We start from the raw sequence: 22,976 nt of genomic DNA, 5'->3' as shown, positions 1-22,976 counted from the left end.
TTCTAAACAGATACTATAAGTGTGTGCACATTCTTCATTACAAATATCGAAAACATTAGCGGGAGAGTGATCAAGGTTTATACTGTATTTTGTTATTATTTATTAATTTGCTCTAAAATATGAGTATCTATGTTATTATTTATTTTATCTTTTTGTTAAATAAATCATTATGTTTAAGATCTAAAAGGGTCACCATTTTGAGTAGTCAGTTGTGCAAGAATCACGCTCATGGGAACTGTCAATCACTGATTGTGACAATATCAGATGGAGGCTCGAGACCTAGCCAATGGTATGGACTGTGGAATCTTCAAGAGCTGCCTGGAGCGCTCAGAGTTTTAGTGACTTGCCCAAGGTCACTGAGCCGGTTTGCATTAAGAGGACGTGAATTCAGATCTTCTTGCCTCTATCAGCTTTATACATAATCCCATGCTACTTCTCGAATTAATATTACTTGACAATAAGCCTTCACTGCTGCTTAGCAATCTTTGATTTATCTCTCATCTTCTCCACCAGCTACTCCCCTAGAGCTCACTTTCTGAAGCCTCCCCCTTAGATGGTGCATTTACCCTTGGGCTAGAGCACAAATATGTCCCAAACTACTCCCACAATTGGAAAATTTGCTTTTTTACCAGTCTCAATCCTTACCCCAAGCAGGTTTTGAGTAGAGAGGTGTTGCCCCAGCTGGATTCCAATCCCCTTTATTTCAGGTCTGGTGCAACCACACAAATTGGAGCTTTGCCTATCCTAGGTCCCTCAGTTCTTTAATTCTCTGACTGAATTGAATCAGCATCTGCAGCTTTTTGTGGAAATGGGGTGAGGGTGAGGTAGATATTCTAGTCAGGCTTTCTCCCTCTTTGGGGTTCCATAACCTCAGGATATCCCCAAGGAAAAGGAAAGCAGAAGTCCCATCCTTCCTATACTTTCTTCTCCTCCCATGTGATGGGAGGAGCTGATGCCCCCTGTATGTTATAACAGGGCACTAGGAGAAAGGCGGGGGAGAAGGGAGTGGGTGTGCAGGTAAATATCTCTGCAGGAGGAAGGAAATTCCTGAATGAATCTCGAGGATATGGACTGGTTTGTTTCTCTGCCACAATATGGAGGCTCGTAGAGGAAGGGTTCTGAGTGAGCATATTATGAATAATAGTTCTCCACTGTTGTCCCCTTGTTCACACTCTTGCTTTCTTGTCCTACCTATCCAGTTATAATTGATCTATTTCTAGCACATTACTCTTCTTTGAGGTCGGGGGGGGGAGTGTTTGAGGGGCTTTTTTGAAGAGTTAATGGAGACCAGAGAAAAAATTTATTCCTCCAACTTACTGGTCACATGACCCAGAAGTCAACAAACATATACTCTTGACTCTGTTTCCCCCCACCTATCGCATCTCAATTTCTGTCTTCAATGACTCAATTCCATCTGCCTATAAACATGTTAAGGTCTCCCTTATGATTTTTTTAAAAAGGCACCTTTCCGTCATACCTGGCCACCTAGCTACTAAAGCTACTGTCCTTTCTTTCTTGCTCATTCAAAGGACATTGATTTTTTTCTGTATTCATTATCTTTGAGGCCATTTGTCAAGGCTGGCCCAACCCTTCTTCTTCAAACTCTCCCCAATTGCTTGGCTTTAATAACAGCGAATTTTCCTACCTCACTGGTAACTTCTCTAGCCTACTCCTCTGATCATCCCATCACTGGAGACATTGCTCAATTAATCAATGAGTATATTAAGCATCTATTACATGCTAGGTCCTGAGGAATACATAAATAAAAGTGAGAGTCTCTGCCCTCAAGGAGCTGACCTTCCTAGAAGCCAAGGTTGTATCTTGAACCATGTTTGTTTCCATCCCTATGTTCTTATTCTCTCTCTCTCTCTCTCTCTCTCTCTCTCTCTCTCTCTCTCTCTCTCTCTCTCTCTCTCTCTCTCTCTCCCCCCTCTTCTTCCCCTCTTTCTCTCTCTCCCCCTCCCTCTTCCTCTCCTTCTCTCTTCCCTCCTCTCTCACTTCTCTCACTCTCTTCTCTTCTTTCTTCCCCCCCTCTTCTCTTCTTTCTTCCCCTCTTTCTCTCTCCCTCTTCCTCTCCTTCCCTCTTCTCTCTCTCTCCTCTTCTTTCTTCCCCTCTCTCTCTCCCTCTTCCTCTCCTTCTCTCTTTCCTCCTCTCTCTCACTCCTCTCTCACTCTCTTCTCTTCTTTCTTCACCTCTTTCTCTCTCCCTCTTCCCCTCCTTCTCTCTCCCTCTTCCTCTCCTTCCCTCTTCTCTTTTTCTTCCCCTCTTTCTCTCTCCCTCTTCCTTTCCTTCCCTCTTCTCTCTCTCTCCTCTCCTCTATCTTCTCTTCTTTCTTCCCCTCTCTCTCTCCCTCTTCCTCTCCTCTCTTTCCTCCTCTCTCTCACTCCTCTCACTCTCTTTTCTTCACCTCTCTCTCCCTCTTCCCCTCTTTCTCTCTCCCTCTTCCTCTCCTTCCCTCCTCTCTTTCTCCTCTCCCCTCTCTCTTCTCTTCTTTCTTCCCTCTTTCTCTCTCCCCTCCTCTCTCTCCTCTTCTTTCTTCCCCTCTCTCTCCCTCTTCCTCTCCTTCCCTCTTCCCTTCATCTCTCTCTCTCTCTCTCCTCTCTCACTCTCTTCTCTTTCTTCCCCCCTCCTCTCTCTTCTCTTCTTTCTTCCCCTCTCTCTCTCCCTCTTCCTCTCCTTCCCCCTCCCCTCTTCCTCTCCTTCCCTCTTCTCTCTCTCTCTCCTCTCTCACTCTCTGTTCTCTTCTTTCTTCCCCTCTTTCTCTCACTCGCAGCATTTTCACCTACTCCTTTATTACCATTTTGGAAGGTCTACAAATATGAAGCAGAGATCTGATTATTGCTCTCTCCATTTCCTATGTCTGTTACACAACAAATATCATTCCTAACTATGGACCACCTTCAAAAATAAACTTGATTTCATCAATACGGGCAGCTAGGAGGCATAGTGGATAGAGCACCAGACCTGAGATCAAATCCAGATTCAGACACTTACTAGCTATATGACCCTTGGCAAGTCATTTACCTTTGACTCAGTTTCCTCATTTGTAAAATGGAGATAATAACAGGACCTATTTCCAAGAGTTGTTGTAAGAATCAAATGAGATATCTGTAAAGTTCTTAGCAAAGTTGCTTGGTACATAGTAGAAACTATATAAATATCAATTATCATTATTATTATTATTATTATTATTATTATTATTATTATTATTTATTCTAATGACATACATGATGACCAAACCATATCTTAGACTGTTTCATTAATTTCTGTAGCCACAAAAAGGAACCCATCACCCAGTGGCCAATCTCCAGGTGGTGTACTTCTCCAAACTCAGTTGAGCTGATTTTTTGAAGGCCCGTTCTGGAATCCTTCCCAGGTGAACAGCACCTGTGAGAAGCAGAGTTCTACCAGCCTGGCCTCCCAGACACTAGGGCCACCTCTGCTCTACAAAGAAACACTGAAGCAGTCCTTCAGTTGGATACTTATAGGAATAGGTCATCTTTATATAGAGGTTTTTATATAAGGTTTACAGAGCGGCATAACAAATAGAAAAGTGGCTGGAGAATTAAGAACATCTCAGCTCCAGTTCTGCCTCAGAAGCATACCATCTGCATGACCCTCAAAAGTCATTATTGCTACACTTACAGTGTCTCAGACACCTCCCTAAAGCTACAGTTTGCAGAATATTTCCTAATTCACACAGGTAGATGGGAGAATTGCCTTCCTAGACTTTTCTACATCTTATACAAATGCTTTACTTCAAAAGGACAAGCGCATATACAGATACATTAGTATAAATATTATCATCTCAATTTTCATGGAATACTATTGTGCTATAAGAAATAATGAGCAGGATGTTTACAGAAAAACCTGGAAAGACTTACATGAACTGAAGCAAAATGAAATAAGCAGAATCAGAAGGACATTGTATATAGTAACTGCAATACTGTATGATGATCAGCTATGGATGAGTTAGCTATTCCCAGCAATACAATGATCCAAGACAATTATGAAGGACTTATGATGAAAAATGCTATCCATCCCCAGAGAAAGAATTGATGAAGTCTAAATGTGGATCAAAGCATACCTTTTCTTTCCTTTATTTTTCTTGGCATTTTTTTAGTCTGTGTTTTCCTTAACAACATGACTAACATGGAAATATGTTTTGCATGACTATACATGTATAAATTATGTCAAATTGCTTGCCTTTCTCAAAGAGGGGAGGAAAGGAGGGAGGGAGAGAATTTGGAATTTAAAATATTTTAAATGGATGTTAAAATTATTTTTACATGTAAGTAGAAGAAAAAATAAAATATTAAATTAAAAAAATATATTATCAGCCCAATGTTCAGCTGAGGAAACTGACGCTCATAGAAATTAAATGATTTGACAGCATCTCAAAGCTAGAGTCTAAGCTAGGAGTCAAACATGGTTCTCCCCTAATTTCAGCTCCAATGAAGGACTGCTTCACCAAAACAACTGCCACTCAAAATATCCCCCAGTTTTCCTGAACGATCAATGACCGTTCCTTAACAGTGAAAATGTGCTATAGCAGAATCGCCCTTCTGCTGGCTCATGTTGCCTAGGATAACCATTATATTTGGTTATTTTTTTAATCTGATTTTTTGACCTTCTGCAAGCATCCTTAGTGGTATGTGTTGGATCATGTCTTGTTACAATTTTTAAAATGTACAAATGATAGCTAGCATTTATAAATTTATTTATAATTTATTTTATTTATAAATTTATTTATAGATATAATAAATATGTAAAAATTTTATTTATTTGTAAATTCATAAAGCAAAGTACTTTATAAAGATCTCACTTGATCCTTAAACAACTCTGAGAAGAAGATGCTATCATTATGTCCATTTTATAGTTGAGGAAATAGAGGCCAACAAAGGTTAAGTGACATGCCCAGGGCCACACAGCTAGTAAGTGTCTGAGGCTGGATTTGATCTCCGGATTTCCTTATTCCAGGTCTAGCACTCTATCCATAGAGCCACCTAGCTGCCTATAAATCATGATACTGAATGGGAGTGTTAGGAAAGAAGAATTAATTCTCTTTTCTAAATATCAATGGGATAGCTACGTGGCACAGTGGATCAAGCGCTGGGCTTAGAGTCAGGAAGACCTGAGTTCAAATTCAGCCTCAGACGCTTATTAGCTATGTGACCCTGGGCAAGTCACTTCACTCTATTTGCCTCAGTTTCCTCATCAGTAAAAATGAGCTAGAGAAGGAAATGGCAAGCCACTTCAGTATCTCTGCCAAGAAAACCCCAAACAGGGTGATGAAGAGTCAGACATGCCTGACATGACTGAAGAACAACAAAAATATCAATACTTTATCTGAAAGGATCCCTCTCTGAGAAGGGGAAGAGTGGAAAGATCATTGGCTCTGAAGGCAAAGGACTTGGGTTCAAATCCGCTTCTGCCACCTCCTACCTGTGTGGCCTTAGGCAAATCACTCAACCTCTATGGACGTGATTTTCCTCATCTGTAAAACGAGGAGGTTGCATGAAATCGATTCTGACATCTCTTCCAGCTCTAGAGCTATGCTTTATCATAAAGAACAACTCACTACAGCCCTAAAAAGACTCATTTTGATCCTAATATACCAATATATATCTCAGGCTAAATCTGCCCTGAAAAGAAAGATAACTGTTTTGTCTTCGTAATTCTAAAAGCAGAGACATCAGACCCAGAATTTCTCTTATAAAAGAAGAAAAATGAAATATTTTTCCAGTGAAATTTCTAAAGCTTCTCCCATAGGCAGCATCTGACTTTCATGACAAATTCCTATGAACCAGGGGAACGGCCACTGACATGCTTTGTCTTACTCTTCTGTTCAAAGTCCCTCCACTCCAGTAAGAGGCGAAAAGGTTCCGGGGCCTTGTTTCCTGGACCATCTGCCTCTTAGGACACGTTTCCCTGACGTAATGGTAGCATTAGCACACTGTCTCAGTTGCTGCTTTCACATCTTATCAGTAGTTCCTTTGTTCGGATTTTCAAATGGCCAGAACAGTGTTGTTTGTAAAAATGTACCAACAACCCAAGCTGCACAAATCTCTTCGTGACCTGCTCCCCACAACTTCTCCCGTCTTCTTGCACCATGTTCCCCTTCTATACACTCTGTGATCCAGTAACAGGGGCCTCCTGGCTGTTCTTCCAATACAACACTCCATCTCTGAACTCCTGGCATTGTCTCTGGTGGTCCATCGGGCCCAGAATTTTCTTCCTCCTCATCTCCTCCACTTCCTGGCCTCCCTGGCTTCCTTCAAGTCTCAGCTAAAATCCCACCTTCTGAAAGAAGCTTTTTCCCAGGCCTCCATTCTAACGCCTTCCCTCTGAGACAAGCCCTCATTTAGCCTGTCTATATCTTGCTTCTACATAATCATCTGCATGTTGTCTCCCCGTTAGACTGTAAGCTTCTTGAAAGCAGAGTCTGTTTTGGTGGTTGTTCGGTTTTCGATTTTCTTTATATCCCCCACTTTTAGTACAATCTCTGCCACATAGTAGTGAGGGAAATGATTAATATAGACCCTCATTTTATTCCAAGCTTATCCCCAATCAGTATTAATCAGCTTAGTGTGATTCCATAGGGGCAGTCATTGTTAGCAATTATTAGTATTGTACTTATTTACTAATATACACTTAATCAGTCTAGTCAACTAACATGAGTACAGGAATGACATATATTAATACATATTTTACATAGGACATATTTATAGGAATATACACATGGGATATGTATATAGGAATAATAGATATGGTCACACAGACTATTTTTTATATTAGGTCCCAAATTTTAAACTACAAGCTTTAAGTTCACTGCTCACTAATCTATCATAAAGCTCACTGGTTGTTATAAAAGTCACTTGCCTAACCATAAGAATTCTGACTAGAAGATCTTCACGTTTTCGGGCGATGAGTGCATGACCCTGCCCAGTGTAGGTGATATGGAAAGTCCTCCAATTTACTTTTGTTTCTCTGGACCACCCTCTTGCCCAACACAAGGAGGGGTCCATCTTATGATCACTTAATCAGTGGAGATGACCCTTGCCTTGCCCATCCTGGGACCATCCATGCTCATACATCATCTCTGGCACTCCTTGATTTTGACCCTCTAGGAGGGCCAATCAATGAGACTTTGCATCTTACTTTGCCTCTTCAACGTATGTGCGTATCAAGCCCTATAAAAGTAAGGCCCTGGGGAAAGGAGGCATCTCGGGTCGTGAGGAAGATCTAAGGTCTCATTTATTGAAGTGGGTCTGGTCCCTTTAATAAATGGTTACTGGCTCACACCTCTGCCTCAGTAGTTTTTCTTACAGATAGGACAATTCTGGACCCCACAGCAGGCACTCAGCTTATTGACTTGACTTGATGTGCACCATAACACACTCTTTCATCTTTGCCCTTTGTCCATTTGGTTGGACCAGCCAGCTTTGCAAATGAAGTGCTTGCAATTTTTTAAAAAATACAATCAGGTGGCACCAGCTAACTTTCCACTAAATAGCTATTACAGAGTGAGACTCTAAAAGTGACTCAACCAGGAAATCAATAGGTAACAGATTTTTTAAAAGATGTGTATATTTATACATGAGATGTTTACACTTAGAGAGTAAAGTGATATAAAAACAAAAGTCAACAATATGATGGTAATGCTCCCAAAGATCTTTTCCCAACTATCTACTGATTTCCCAATGGGTTGCCAAATCCTGCAGCTTCTATCTCCACCAAATCTCTTGAATGGAGAACCCTTCCCTCTTCCCACACAGCCCCCCGCCTTAGGGCAGGCACTCATCATCTCTCACCTAAATTACTAAAAGGGCCAATCAGTTATTCTCCTTGCCTCAAGTCTCTCCCCACTCCACTCTATTCTATACGCTGCTGCCAAAGTGATTTTTCTTAAATGGGCACCTGATCATGTCATTCTCTACTCAACAGATCTCAATTCCTTCCTGGAAAACAGATCGACTCTTCTGTTGAGCTTTTAACGCCCTTTACAACAGGCCACCTATCTTCTCAGCCTCATTGGACATTATTTCTCCTCCTGTGCTCTGTGATGAGGCAAAATGACTTCTCTTCTGCCCATCTCCCGTCTCTGTACTGGCCATCCCTATGCCTGGGTAGTGAAGTTCTGGCATTATGCCACCTCCCTCAGAGAGCATCTCTCTCCAATGAGAAGGCTGGGGAGAATCATAATGAGGTAGTATAAATATGCCTTGAAGAGTCATTGGAGCATTCAGGGACTTTCTGTAACTTGTTCTGGTAGGCTAACCACATGGTGAAGAGAAGACTCTTCAACTAATCATGGAAGCATTTAAAAAAATACTCTCTACACCAGACATTTCCTCTCTGTCTCAGCAAAAGGAGCTTGGTGACTACTTTGCTTATGGTGAAGCCTCTGAACTCGTGAGTCTGAAAGTCCTAGAGGTATCTCAGCCTCCTGGCACTCCAGAGTCTGGTTTGCAACCAGGTTAACACCAATGTCCCATGGAACATGGAGTGACCTTCAGAACTTTAGCCCAGTGGTAGGTGAAACAAAGACGCAGTGCTGCTTTTGGGTATGAACATGGTGGGATCAATGTTACGTAGGAACTAAGTTAGATTTGAGTCTATACCCTCCAGAGGACAAGGTGGTACGGGGAGAATATATCCATAAAGTATCAAGGGATATTTTGTACTTTGCTATTGCTATTATCTTGGAAGCAAACAACCCTCTATAAAAGCTAATTGATGGGAAAAAAATTAAAAAATAAAAGCTAATTGATGGTAAATAGAACCTAGGTGATCTCCACTAACAGTGTGGATCATAGTCTGCAAAGGCTCTAGCCAATGGCAGGAGAGAAGAAACCCTCCAATTCTCAGAGTTGGGCCCTGGAAACCTGACTGGGGACAGATGCTGCAGCCTGGCTATAGAACAAACTCATGCTGCTCAGAAGGTACGCCCTCCTCGCCTTTGCATTAGAGTAGCCTTTTTATTCAAGATGAACCTCAAGTATCACACAAAGCCTTTCCCAATCTCCTCGGCTGTCAGTGCTCTCCAATCTCCCTTGCATACAACTACTTTGTATTTTTCAGTATTTCTTCTCCTCACATTTATTCTGTATACTTTTATGTGTATCTGCTGTCTCTCTCTTTAGAATATAAGTTAATTGCAAGGAGAGATTGCTTCATTTACTGTATTTGTTATCTCCAACAGCCAACACAGTGCCAGGCACACAGTTGCTGGCTTGATTTCTCTGATGCCATGACTCTATTTGCCTATAGTAACTGAAGGCTTAGAGCAGAAAACAGCAACCCAAACTAGACTTTTGATGGAAGTTTTCTCAAAGTCATTGGCTCCCTGCAAAACTCATATCAGATCTTTGTGGAGCTAAGCAAGAGGTGTTGGGTGAGCTCTATAGAGATCTGAGAGGGAGGGATGAGGAGACAGTGGAACAGAGGGTGGAGTGGGGAGAGGGGAGAGAGGAGAGAGACAGAGAGACAGAGACAGAAAAACGAGAAACATGAGGAGAAAGAGACATAAAGAGAAGACCAAGAGGAAAAGACAAAATGAAAATAAGAGATAGAGCAAAAACTAACAGACAGAAAGAGAAGGGGAAGGAGAGGGAACAGAGACAAACAGAAAAAAGAGAAGAGACAGAAAAAGGAGGAAGAGAGGGAGGGAGACAGAGAGGGAGACAGAGAAAGACAGAGACAGACGGAGAGAGAGAGAGGGAGAGAGACAGAGAGAGAGAGAGAGAGAGAGAGAGAGAGAGAGAGAGAGAGAGAGAGAGAGAGAGAAAGACAGAGACAGAGAAAGACAGAGACACAGAGAGAGACAGAAGAGAAAGAGAGAGACTGGGAGAGAATACGAACATGTTCTGGATAGCCTTGCTAAAATAAGTGAGGCCCCTAGAAGCTGGGCTAAATGCCAAAGGCCTATTATCCACTCCTCAGTCATAGCTGAAACATTTTGGCATACACATTTGATAGGAAGAACTGGATATGCCTGAAATGAAAATTCCCCTTTTTTGTGAGGAGGTTTCTATACTGACATATGAATGAATGAAGGAACAAGGGAGTGAATGAATGAATTTATTAAGCACTTACCATGTGCCAAGTGCTATGCTAAGTGCTGAGAAGCTTTGGTTCTGTACTTCTGTCTTTTGGCATGCGCAGCAAGGATCCATAAACAGCCCAGACAAACACCTAGCCCTGCCAGCCGCCTGCTAAAGCAAAGATGCTGGGCCAAGGCTCCTATCCCATCTTTTACTCTTCTCTTCCTCTCTTTACTCTAAACCCAAATGCCAAATACAGCAGGAAATAGAACAGAGTAAATTTGGCAAAGCGAATTCAGATGGTCTGCCCTGATGTGGAAGTCAAGAAGTTAACCATTAGTTCCAGGGAATAGGTAACTCTAGGATTTCCTTTGCTAAAAGCATAGTCCCTAAATGTCACTGACATCAGTAGTACCCTACTGGATACTGTATAGGCTTCCAGCTGGTCACCTTTCACTTCTGAACATAAGCACCAGGTTGGTCAAGAAAGACATAATTCAAATAAATGTGTATGTAAGTGTATGTATGTATGTATGTGTGTGTGTGTGTGTGTGTGTGTCCGTCCATGCTTAATTGTAGCCTTCTGGAGGTGGGGGGAGAAGAACAAAGTAAAAAGCACACAGCAGAGAACAAAAGAAAACTTACAAGGAAGCAAAGAAAAGATGGACAGCTCTGAACACAATACACAGTATTTATTATATAGGCTTTCTTGAAATGGAAATTTATTGCTGTGCACATGGCAAAGCTTTTTTTTCTTTTCTTATTTTGTATTTAAGTTTTAATACTTAAATGTACAATATGTTTCTTTTTCTTTTCTTATTGTGTATGTTTTAACATTTAAGTTTAAAATAAATTAATTTTTTAAAAAGATGTCATTCTAAACCCTCCCCCATTATAAAATCTGATCCACTTATAAGGATTTTGAATAAGTTGTGAATAATAAAATGAACTATATTTAGTACATTTACCTCATTGTGAAGATTAAAAATATGAACCTACTTGGCACTTATTTTAAATCGGAGATTTAGTGGTACAGATACAAAGTACAAAAAACCTTTTTTCCCCTCATGTCAGTTAAGGGCACCACTAAGAAAGGTATCTTTTAAAGATGGCCACCATTTGACTTCAACCTTTATCATTCTCTCACAATCAGTCAATAAACATTCATTAAGCATCTACTATGTGCCAATTACTATACTAGGGATACAATAAAAGGTATAAAATGGTCCTTGTTCTTAATGAGCTCACATTCTAATGAGGGAGATATTACAAAATGAAATGGAGATGGTCTCAGAGGGAAGATACTAAGATTAAGGACTGGGAAAGGCTAATGTCAGAGGGTGAGGTGTTAGCTGGGATTTGAAGGAAGTCGGGAAAGCCGGGTGGTGAAGATGAAGAGAGACGGTATCATGGGCATGAGGAACAACCAGTGAAATCATCCAGGAGATGGGGCATCTGGTGCAGGAAGGGAAAGGGAAACAAAGGCATAAGAAGACCAGGAAGGTAGGAGGTTATGAAGCCAAAAAGAGAGTTTTATATTTGATCTCGGGGGTGATAAGGAGCCACTGGTCTTTACTGAATAGAAGGCAGGGCAGTGATATGGTCAGACCTGTGTTTTAGGAAGCTCATTCTGACAGCTGAATGAAGGTTGTACCAAAGTGGGGAAACAAGAAGACCAACCAGCAGGTTATTAAAATACTCCAAGCATGGGGCAGCTAGATGATGCAGTGGATAAAACACCAGCTCTGGAATCAGGAGGATCTGAGTTCAAATATGACCTTAGACACTTACCAGCTGTGTGACCCTGGGCAAGTCATCTAACCCCAACTGCTTCTCAAGAAAAGCAAGAAACAAACACTCCAGGCATGAGGTCATAAGGGCTTGCACCAGAGAGGTGACAGTGATAGAGGAGAGAAGGGGACATATACAAGAGATATTGTGAAGGTCAAATTGACAAGCCTTCAGATCAGATTGGACGTCAGATGAGAAACACTGGAGGAACCAATGATGACACCTAGCTGGTGAGCCTGGGTGATTGGGAGGATGACGGTGTAAACCTTTATTTGGACCTACTACATGCCAAGCATTGCAGTGCATGCCCAAATGTTGACTTGATCAAGGCTTATCAATCAGGGTTTCCCAACCTTCTGTGTTTCATGGACACTGCCTGTAAAATCTGGGGTCACTCTTCTCAGAAATGTTTTAAAATGCATAAAACAAAATACACAGGGCCGCAAAGAAAACCACTGAAATACAGTTATCAAAATATTATTTTTTAATTTACAGAGCACAGATTAAGAATCCCAGCCCTAGATCTTTTCATGATCCAAAATCGGAGAGCCTGTAGCATGCATAAGCCAGAAACATTCATTGGACTGTTAATGTTTTTTTTTTTAAGGAGATGAAAGCCCTATCTCTAATGTCACAGAATCCAGAGCTCTTAGCCCAGCTTCACTGCTATATAAGCAAGAACTATAGTCACACCTCTCCCCTCTCACTATAAAAGTCCACTGTCTAGAGCAGGGGTAGGGAACCTGCAGCCTTGAGGCCACAGGTGGCCTTCTAGATCCTTAAGTGTGGCCTTTTGATGAATGCAATTTATAGAATAAAATTGCATTCAGTCAAAAGGCCACACTTAAGGATCTGGAAGGCCACCTGTGGCCTCAAGGCTACAGGTTCCCCACCCCTGCTCCAGAGGATGGGGGAGGAAAGGAACACAGAGATTCCTGGGTGGAAGAAGCCTTAATAGGATCATTTGTCAGGCAACCCCATTCCCTCTGGACAAAAAGAGAACTGGATGAATGTAAAAATATTTGTTTAGAAAATGTAAAGGTTCACTCCCACATCCCTTCAATGGATCCCTCCACCAAAGAGCTACCAGCTGTAAGAGCTTCCTATTTTGAATTCATTGCAATGCAGTTCAAAACCACAAATATGTGTTAAGGCCCTACTCTGAGGCAATCTTGTGCTTTGAATTTCTTTCATTTCTCCTCATGGGCTGCAGAATGTGGCATAACCTCAACATCCTTTAATTTTACTAAGGACAATAATATTAAAAACATGCTAATTAAACTAACAGTAAAAAAATTATCTAAAGCAGAAGCCATGGACCGTTGGCTAATGGCACATGAGGACAGCTTCTTTTATTTCTCCTTGTGTGTATTCAAACTTTCTGTCTTAGAAGGGACACTGTGTGCCACAGAGAGCTTCCTTCTACTCTACAACCTACTCTACATAACCCAGTTCCCATGAACAGTAATTACACAAATGCTAGGAATCAGTGTCCTTGGCACTGTGTTCTGTTCTCATGGATCAATAAGGTGATAAATTATACTGAACAGAAACCAGCCAAGGGACTGTTTTTTAGGGGAGAGGGGTGTCTCTGATTTCATCAATATGGCTAACTCCGGATGCGAAATTCACTCTATTGACATTAGAATAGCAACTCATCTACAACTTTTAGTCTCAGAGAGTTGCCCAGGGTGGTGGCAAGCCAAGTGACTTAGTCACACAATATATGGAACAGACGAGACATCATACGATCATAGATCTGCACTTGGATGGAACCTCAGAGGCCTCTAGTCCACTCCCATCATTTCACAGATGAGGAAACAGGGAGGTAAAGAAGTGTGCTCAAGGTCGGACTAGTAATAAGCATCAGAGGCGAGATTTGAACCCACGACCTCTGCCCCAGAGTCAGTGAACTCTCCACTGTGCCATATTCCTAGGGCTTTCTGATGCCAAGGCTAGCCTTCTCTGCACCATACTATGCTGAGTTTCCACTAAAAGAAATCCATCCAAAAACACTGTTGTTTATCTTTATAAGATAGATTTCTTTTTTTTAAGTTAAAAATACATTGACACACTCTCAATGTCTCATGAAAAATCACAAGGAATTTCAGGTCTTCAAACACTTTCAGTTAAGTGTTTTCTAGCTAATAGAGGCAGCCAGAACTGTCAAGTCTGAAAAAGGGGATAATCTATAAAAAATGATTATGGGTTGACTCTGAGTTTTTGAAGCTCTCTTTCTCTCCCCTCCTGCTCTTACTTTATACAGGAAAAAAAAATTCAGCCAAGCTGAACTAAAGCAAATTGGTTTAATTCCCTTGAGGAAACAAGTACAAATTTTCCCAGCAATTTTCTACTTCAGGCACGCACACGTGAGCTCTTGGATGGAATGGACAAGCAATTAACTACCTCCGTCTGAAACCGAACAAAACACTAGCCTTATGAGAGTAGAATACCACCAGGCAAAAAGCTGGGCATGGAGTGAAAGAACGTGGCAAAGCAAAAGGAAAAAGAGAGGGAAACAAGGTCTGGAAAAATTAATGCCCCTTTGAAGGCAAAACTGCTCCCAGGGTGCTTGAAGGGTATCTATTTGAGGGGAAGGAAAGGGGCAGCGAAGAGCAATATAAGTAAGTTTTATCAAATTGGAATTCAGGCAGTTGACCAGAATTACCCAAACCTTAGACACTTATCAAGAAAAACACACGCGTCTACTTAACAGGAACAGGTGTGTGACTCATTTTGCTCAGAATATCTACAAGGAATGTCATTCCAACAAAGCTTCCAAAACTAAATATCCACAACAAAGTTATATATTTCACATATAATAATGGACCAGTATTTAACACAATCCTGGATCCTCACACCTCACTAACATGAACACCACCATAACTGTCACTTGCCAACCTCATTCCCAGAAAGCTATTACACATAACAGAAACATCTTTGGTCTCTGAAATTGCAAATATTTACTAAATGAACTCCAATGAACCACCAGGTCATCCTTTAACATAAGCCTTTCATACAGTCAAAATGTTATTTGGTAAAATACTATTAAACAGGAAAAAAAATAGTCTAAAAAAAAGAACTATTTAAGGAATTAAAAAAATAATTGGCACAGAAGAGTGAATACAATTCTCTCTTTGGTGATTGCTACAATTCTATGAAAAGACTATTGCAAATAGGTGGTAATAGTGGATTTCTTCCAATGCATGTTCTGATTTTTCTTCGTGTTTAAATAAAAATGATGAAAGAAAAAAATACTACTAGGTCCATAATATTCACTATTGCCACTCTCTTTCCCCAAGCCACCCACAATATTCTCCCACTGTTCCCCCATGCCACTGGATTGAGAGAATGGTAAATAGATTCAGTGTCTCATTCAATTACACATAACCCCCTTCCACAAAAAAAAAAAAATCTATAGAAATCTCATAAAAAAGGGGATATGAAGGAGGAAAAAAAAGCATTAGTTTGTGAAAAAAGCCAACAAGAAAAAATCATAATCTGCGTTTCAGTCCAATTAGAGGTAAATTATTGGTTGTTGGTAGGAAGTGATCACTCCATTCAAGAATTTGAATTCAAGAGATTGAAAGGAAAGCCAGCCATAGTTTCACGTGCATGCTCCCTGGATTTAGGAAAAACAAATTTCAAAGGGTTCAGAGCAAAGATAGTTACACTAAATACTTCAGGCAAAGTCAGCCCAGAAGGGATGAGAGGTATTCAAGAATAAAATTCTGAAGACACAAATGGAAACAATTCCAATATGGAAGAAAAAAATGGATTTGTGTGAAGAGGCCTATGTGGATACATGGGGAACTCACCAAGCAATCTAGAGTTAAAAAAAAAGAAACAGAAGATTCAAGCAAGGTCAGAGAACAGAAGACGAATATAATAAAAATTGGATGCAAAATGTAAAAGCTCACAATGAGCTAAGGCTAGCAAGGGAAAGAAAGGGGGTCTTTGTTCTGTTTTGTTTTAGTTATGTTGGGGAAAAGAAGGCTCCAAGTAGAGACAGGGCCTTTGGAGTGGATGGGATTATGATAACTTACAAAAGAGAGAAGCTGAAGCATTTGACTTTTATGTCATTTGTTTTCTCTGCCACAAAGAACGCCCTTTACACTGGAAAGGACGGAATCAAAATTGTAACAGTGAGCTGAAACCAAAGATAAAATTAAGGATGAACAATGGGCCCCAATTTACCCTGTCTGTAGTGTGTTCATACATGGTTGTCCACATGTGGTCTCCCACAGACTGTGAGCTTCTTAAGAACAGGGACTGTGTATTCTTAGGGAGGAAATGGAGAATCACAGAGTGGACAATAAAACATCCAGATGAGCCTGGAAAGCCAGGCTCAAAGAGCAGTTGCTAATGGTTCAATGTCAATTGGGCAGAAAGTCTCCTCTGGAGTACCCCTGGGATCTATTCTAGGCTCTATGGTATTTAATATGTTTATCAAGACTTGGAGAAAGGCATAGATGTGAAAAGGCTCATCAAATTTTCAAGTGACATACAGCTAAGAGGGAAAGCTAACACATGGGTCAACACAGTCAAGATTCAGAAGGATCCTAACAGGTGAGAGCAGATATTGGCAAACCACACCCATGGGCCAAATCCAGCCCATCACCTATTTTTGTGCAGCCTGCAAGTTAAGAACGAGGTTTACATTTTATAAACGGAGTTTGTCAGCCTCTGGGCTAGAGTACTAGACTAAATCTAAGAGACAAAATTCATTAGATGAATGCAAAGTCTTGTACCTTGGCACAAGGCATCAACTTCATAAGAATAAATGGGAAAGCCACGCACAGCTAGAAGCTGTTCTGAAAAAGATCTGGGCTTTTTAGCAGACTATAAGATCAATATAAGTCATCAGTATGGCGGCCAAAAAAAAGCTAATATAATCTTGGACTGTATTAAGAGGGGCATAGTTACTGAAAACGGGAGGCAACTGAGCTCTGGACTCTACCACCAGACCTCCGAAAGTAATGGATTCAGCATCAGTGTTTGAGAGCTTTAATAAGCCGGAGAATGCGCAGAGAAGGGTAACTGGTATGGCGAAGGGCCTTCAGTCTGTCATATAAAGAGCACTGGAAGACCCTGGACATGATTACCCTGGAGAAGAGCAGATTCAGAAGTGTCTGGATGGCTGTTCAGTCATGTCTGACCTTTCGTGACTCCATTTGGGGTTTTCTTGGCAATGGTTTTACCATTTCCTTCTCTAGCTAATTTTACAGATGAGGAAACTGATGCAAACAGGGTTAAGTAACTTGCCTAGGGTCACACAACTAGTAAGTGTCCGAGGCCAGATTTGAACTCATGAAGATGGGTCTTCCTGACTCCAGCCCCTCATTCTATCCACTCCACCACCTAGCTCCCTAGGGTCTTCAAATAGGTGAAGGGCTGTCACATGGAAGAGGGAGTACCCTTGTTCTGTTAGGCTTTAGAGAATAGAACCAGAAACAAAGAAGCAAGGGAGATCAGTCAACAAAGAGGACTCCAAGACTCGGCTAAAGTCCTACCTTCTGCTAGAAGCCTTTCCCTGTCCTCCTTAATCTTACTGCCTTCCCTCTGAGACCACCCCCAATATCTCATTTGTACATAGGGATTCACACGTTGTCTCCCTCATTAGACTCTGAGCTTCTTAAGAGAAGGGACTGTTTATTTTTTATTTTTGTCTTTCTTTTTTTTTCAGCCTAAAACAAGGTTTATTAAAGATCTGCCATATTAGCCAGACTCTTAAGAAATCTGAGCATCTTTGAGCTATTGGCTAGATTGTAAAAATCTGAGCAGTGGTTAGATTATAAGAATCACAGCCTTGTCTTTCTTTCTGTCCCCACTGCTTAACATAGTGACTGGTACATAGCAGGTGCTTTAAAAAATGATTGTTGACTGACCCTTCCCAGCCCTTTCCAAGAGTTCCCTGGCCTGATTCTCATACAATGGGTCAAGGCTACTGGAGCTGTTACTCGTGATTAAGGCTGGTTGATATCTAAAGGCAATGAAGTGACCCAGGAGGGAAGATCCCTACAGGCAGAAAACCTGGGTTTAAAAGATCTGATTCTGAGCCCCTGTTTCATCACATGCTGTTTCTATAACGTTGGGCAAGTGACTTATTGATGGAGACTTCAGTTTCCTCATGTGCAGGACGGAGATAATGCTCCCAGGATTTGAAGAAACTTTAAGAGATTAGCTAGTCAAAATCGCTCGTTTGACAGAGAAGGAGAACGGGAGGCCTAGGAAATCTCAGCAACCTGACAAACATGAACAGAGGCACCAATCCAAGAAAGAGGATCCAGGGTCCTGGCACGCACAGAGAGGGCTCCCTCCCGGCTCAGCGGGACCTGTCAAAGCTCGCTCAGCTGGCTCGGCTTGTCAGGAACCCAGCTTCCTGTCACAGCACAATATGGCACGAGGGACAGGGGCAGAGGAAAAACAACTCCCATGTGGACAACAGTCTGCAGAATACAAAGCACTTCCCTCAGACAGCGAGCTAAGGAAGAGACGTGCCATTGTGTGGGTGGTAAATATTAGTGTTATTCTTTTTGTCTGTTCCCCTGGGCTCTTCTTTTTAACTCCATATCTCTTGCTTTGCCACATATATTTTGGTAAAAATGATTTTTGCTCTCAATATTCTTTTGTTATTTAAACCCCATGTATCTACATTGCTCAGGAATGTAACTAACAACCAAATGACAGACGTGGACCAAAAGTACGCTTAATTAAATAGCATTCAAATGCCCTGAGGCATGTACAGAATGACTTACACAAATATTACAGGTGCATTTCGTTGCATTAATATTCTTTAATCTATAAAACAATAAAAAATCCTACAGTGAACACACCTCTCCTCCCAAAACTTGTGTTCTTTCACTTCTGGAATTCCATTTGTATCTTTTCTTACTAATCTCAAAAGAAACCAGAAGGAGGATCTGGCACAAGCCACATTAGTAGGACCGGTGTTTGCTACTGCATACAGAGCTTCTTCCCTGCCAGTTCTTACCTAAACAGTAGTGATGATCCTGGTAGAATCCTTTCCCACAGGCAGCCACACACTGTCTTTCTTTCACCAGCAGGGAGGGCTGGCAGGAGGAACATTCAAACCCATTGGTACACGTGGCACACCCCTGCTGGCAGGCTGCTCAGCCCACATCCAGAAAAAAAGGAAAAAAACACCCAATTAGCTCAAAGACCTCATCCCAATGACTAGCCGTGTATTCTCTAGGACCATGCTTCACATCCCATCCTGACATCCACCAGGCCCTACCCAACATAGGTGCCATCTGCTCAGCCTTCATCTATATTCACTCCCATACCTTCTGTTCACATTTGGTTCTTGCTCCAGAAACAGTAATAAATCAATAATATTATTGTAATTGAACAGGAAATGACAACTTACCACTTTATGGATCCACTCACTGTCTCTGTCACTACCTAGACCAAAACTTCCCTTGCTCCCCTATCTATGTCACATTCTCCTGTTAGAATGCAAACGTCCTGAAAGAAGGGCCTTCTTATTCCCAGTCTGGGCCCAACTCACTGACTGCTGAGCTTGTCCCAAATATAGATAGACAGATAGACAGATAGATAGATAGATAGATAGATAGATAGATAGATAGATAGATAGATAGACAGACAGACAGATAGATAGATGAATACATAGACAGACAGATACATATGGTAGATAGGCAAACACATTAGATACATACACACATACACATATACATAGATCCCATAGATACATCAATGCATAGATATAGTGATAGACAGATACATACACAGATACATAGATACATATATTCATAGAAAGAATCATAGATCCATAGATAGATACATAGATGCACAGATAGGCAGTGAAAGACAGATAAAAAGGTAGAGAGATAGGTACATGAATACATAGATAGATGCATAGATCCATAAACAGATATATAGATGCACAGATAGCAATAGATAGAAACATACATAGAAACAGATACATAGATACAGATACATACATAGATACATAGATAGTGAAAGATAGATACATACATACATAGATGCATAGATCTACAAATAGATACACAGATATTTACAAAGATCCATAGATAGATACACAGATGTGTAGACAGGTAGTGATAGGCAGACAGATAGATACTTTGGTACACACATACAGAGATGCACAGATCCAAAAACAGACACACAGATACAAAGATCCATAGATAAATACATAGATGCATAGACAGATAGTAACAGATACATATATACATGCATATATAAATAAATAGATACATAGATACACAGATAGGTAACAACAGACAGACAGACAGAGAAATAGGTTAATTCAGTGGATTGGCCAACTGGGCAATATTTACCCTTTTCTTTCTTCCTGCATGGATTATTAGGTCTTTCTCTGTTGTAATCACAGAACACACTGAGAAAGTCCCATAAGGCTTTGAGGCTCAACATGAACAGCAAAACGCCATCCACAAAGGGGAGCAGCATTTGGAAGACCTCACTCTCTACAGGGAATCTCTCTTCCATCTGAGCTCTGCAGGGGACTTACTCTGTAACCACCTTCCACATCCATCTCCCTGTTCTATGCCTCATTTGATGTTAATAGTCAGAGCGTCATTGAACAAAGTTATCTCTGTGGTTGTATTTACAAAAGAATCTTGCTTGATCCTAGCACACTCAAGAACGACTTCGTTGGAGAAGATAAGTTTCCATTTTGCTATGATAAAATTAAGAGGAGAAGGGGCTTGGGATAATAAACAAACAAAAAGCACAGTAAGATTCTGTATTCTCTACCCCTCTATTCAGCTCTCCTAGAGCTTGACAGTCATATTGTAAAGAGGTGGTCCACCGTAGAGAACTGTTTGTGAAAGCCTGCCCATTGCCTTCATCCAGTTCCATCAAGAACACATTACAAGACCAATGTTCTTATAAAGATTTTTATAAGAAAATGGATATGTGATCCATTATCGTTATTGAAGGCCTTTCCAAATACCTTTTTAAAATGAGTATCAATATCATTCATGATTTTCTTTTTTTTTCTCTTTCTAAAGCATCCTGTGAAATGATCTCTTAATACCTCTGGTACAGATGTCTTTGGTGTGCATTTGTTACAGTCCACTGACTCCTGCCAACTTGGCTGACTTGCCCAGAGATGCTTAACCAACTTCATTCACATCACAACTAGCACAGCAGACATCCGATTCCAGATCCTCTTACTCCAAATTCAGCAATCTTACTAATTCATGATTCTGTTAATCATCTCCCATTTGCTAATACAGTCAGCTTCACTTGAGGGGATGATGTATATATAGTGCTCTCCATTGCTGATGTCTCTCTACTCTCTTCTTGGGGAAAAAAAAATTCTAATATATATATACATGAAGGTTTTGAGTAGTATTCAAAGCTTGAGCTTCTTTTACCTCTTAAACTTGAACTATATTTTGCAAAGGATTTTTCACCTCCCTCTCACATTTGCAACAAATATTCTCACCAAGTGGCACAGTCCATATTGACTCAGAGAATCTTGTCCAGCTCTTCAGAGATTTTCTCTACCTCTTCAGCCTTCACCGGTGCATGAGCTGCAATTACTTTTCCAGAGATCTTCTTGCTTTTGCTTCATTAACAGTGCTTTACTGCATTAATAGCACTTCAAGACAAGACGACCATTTGTCACATGAATGATTTCTTAAAATCATTTCTTATTGTCTTTTGCACATGATAAAGCCAATTCTGCCGTATTTTTTGTTGTTTTGAAAATCTGTGAGCCATCATTCTATTTAGCTAAAATTATTTTGGTGATTTGTGCGTTTTTTGTTCTGAAGAGGATGTCAATATTAACATGGTCCACTTTTATGATGTGTCTACAATTGGGTCAGCTCCTACCAGATGGGATATATATATATATATATATATATATATATATATATATATATATATATATATATATATATATATATATATATATATATAAATCAAGAAATCTGGCAAGCGCCGACCTTCCACTTATGAGCTGTGGGACATTTTGACAAGTTACTTAAAATCTCTCAGGTTCAATTTCATCAATTATACCTGGCCTAGAAAATCTCTAAAGTAGGGACTCTTTCAACTCTTAAAATTATGCTGGAAAGCCTGTATCTTAAAGTAATGGTTTAATGGATAAGATCCAGTGCCCTGGAAGAGTTAGTTTATCTGTCATTTATTGATGCCATCATTCAGTCATTTTAGTCCCATTCAACTCTTCTTAATCCCATTTGGGGTTCTCTTGGCAAAGACACAGCAATATTTTGCCATTGCCTTCTCCAGCTCATTTTACAGATGAGGAAACTGAGGCAAACAGGATCAAGTGACTTTCCCAGGGTAACATAGGAAGTAAGTATACAAGGCCAGATTTGAATTCGGGAAGCTGAGTCCTGACTTCAGGCCCAGTCAATGCTCTATCCACTGTGCCATCTAGCTGCCAATACACAGTTGCAATCTTCCTACTGTCTGATAAGGATAGGGATTGGAACCCATGGTTTTACTGGTGCAAGGAAGTTCTAGATGACGAAACTCCCTCTACCAATGCAGGTGATCACTTTCTCTGCATGCTACACTCTTACAGAGTGGCCTAGAGCATTGATACGTTAAGTGATTTGCCCGTGGTCAGAAAGCAAGAACATGGAGCTGGCACCTAGATCTTCCCAGCTCTCAGGCTGGCTCCATCCACTAGGCCGTGATGCTTCCCATCATCAAAAATGACATCCACTTAGATGGTCTAGAAGGTCCCTTCTGACTCTAATACTCTTAGTCTTTGTCTAATTGTTAGAAGGAAAGGGACGATTAGGAGTAGAAGTGGTCAGTTCACTACTTTCTTATATCTACCAGGACTAGTGGCTGCTGGAGGAAGTCAAGCTGGCATGCTCACCAGTCCCAATGGGTGAGCACGTCTCATGGTCCGCTGCATCAAGGCAAACCCCAGCCAGGCTTCACTCTGTCCCCTGGTCAGCTCACCACCTGTCCCACCACACTAGCTGGATCCTTCCCTCCCCCTTTCTCTAAACTACAGAACCACAGTAAAATCAGTTTGGCCACTGCTCACTGGAAAGGTGCATCAATCTACTCATCACACCTGTGGCCGTCTGACACAAAACACTCCCTTCTCCCATGCCATTTGA

At 40.9% G+C, this 22,976-nt stretch overlaps 1 protein-coding gene across 1 annotated transcript in view; it reads right to left on the bottom strand.

Annotated features, from left to right (window-relative positions):
• The window catches only part of FRAS1 (Fraser extracellular matrix complex subunit 1), a 479,438-nt gene that overhangs the window by 280,391 nt on the left and 176,071 nt on the right, over positions 1–22,976 (bottom strand). The window contains 1 exon segment of the mRNA XM_020988371.2: positions 18,833–18,967. Within this exon segment, the coding sequence (XP_020844030.1) occupies positions 18,833–18,967 (135 nt within the window).

Source organism: Phascolarctos cinereus, unplaced genomic scaffold (genome assembly GCF_003287225.1).
Source record: "Phascolarctos cinereus isolate Bilbo 61053 unplaced genomic scaffold, phaCin_HiC Scaffold_9;HRSCAF=440, whole genome shotgun sequence".
In the NCBI taxonomy this organism is placed as follows: domain Eukaryota; kingdom Metazoa; phylum Chordata; class Mammalia; order Diprotodontia; family Phascolarctidae; genus Phascolarctos; species Phascolarctos cinereus.
This window is presented reverse-complemented; position numbering and strand designations above follow the sequence as displayed.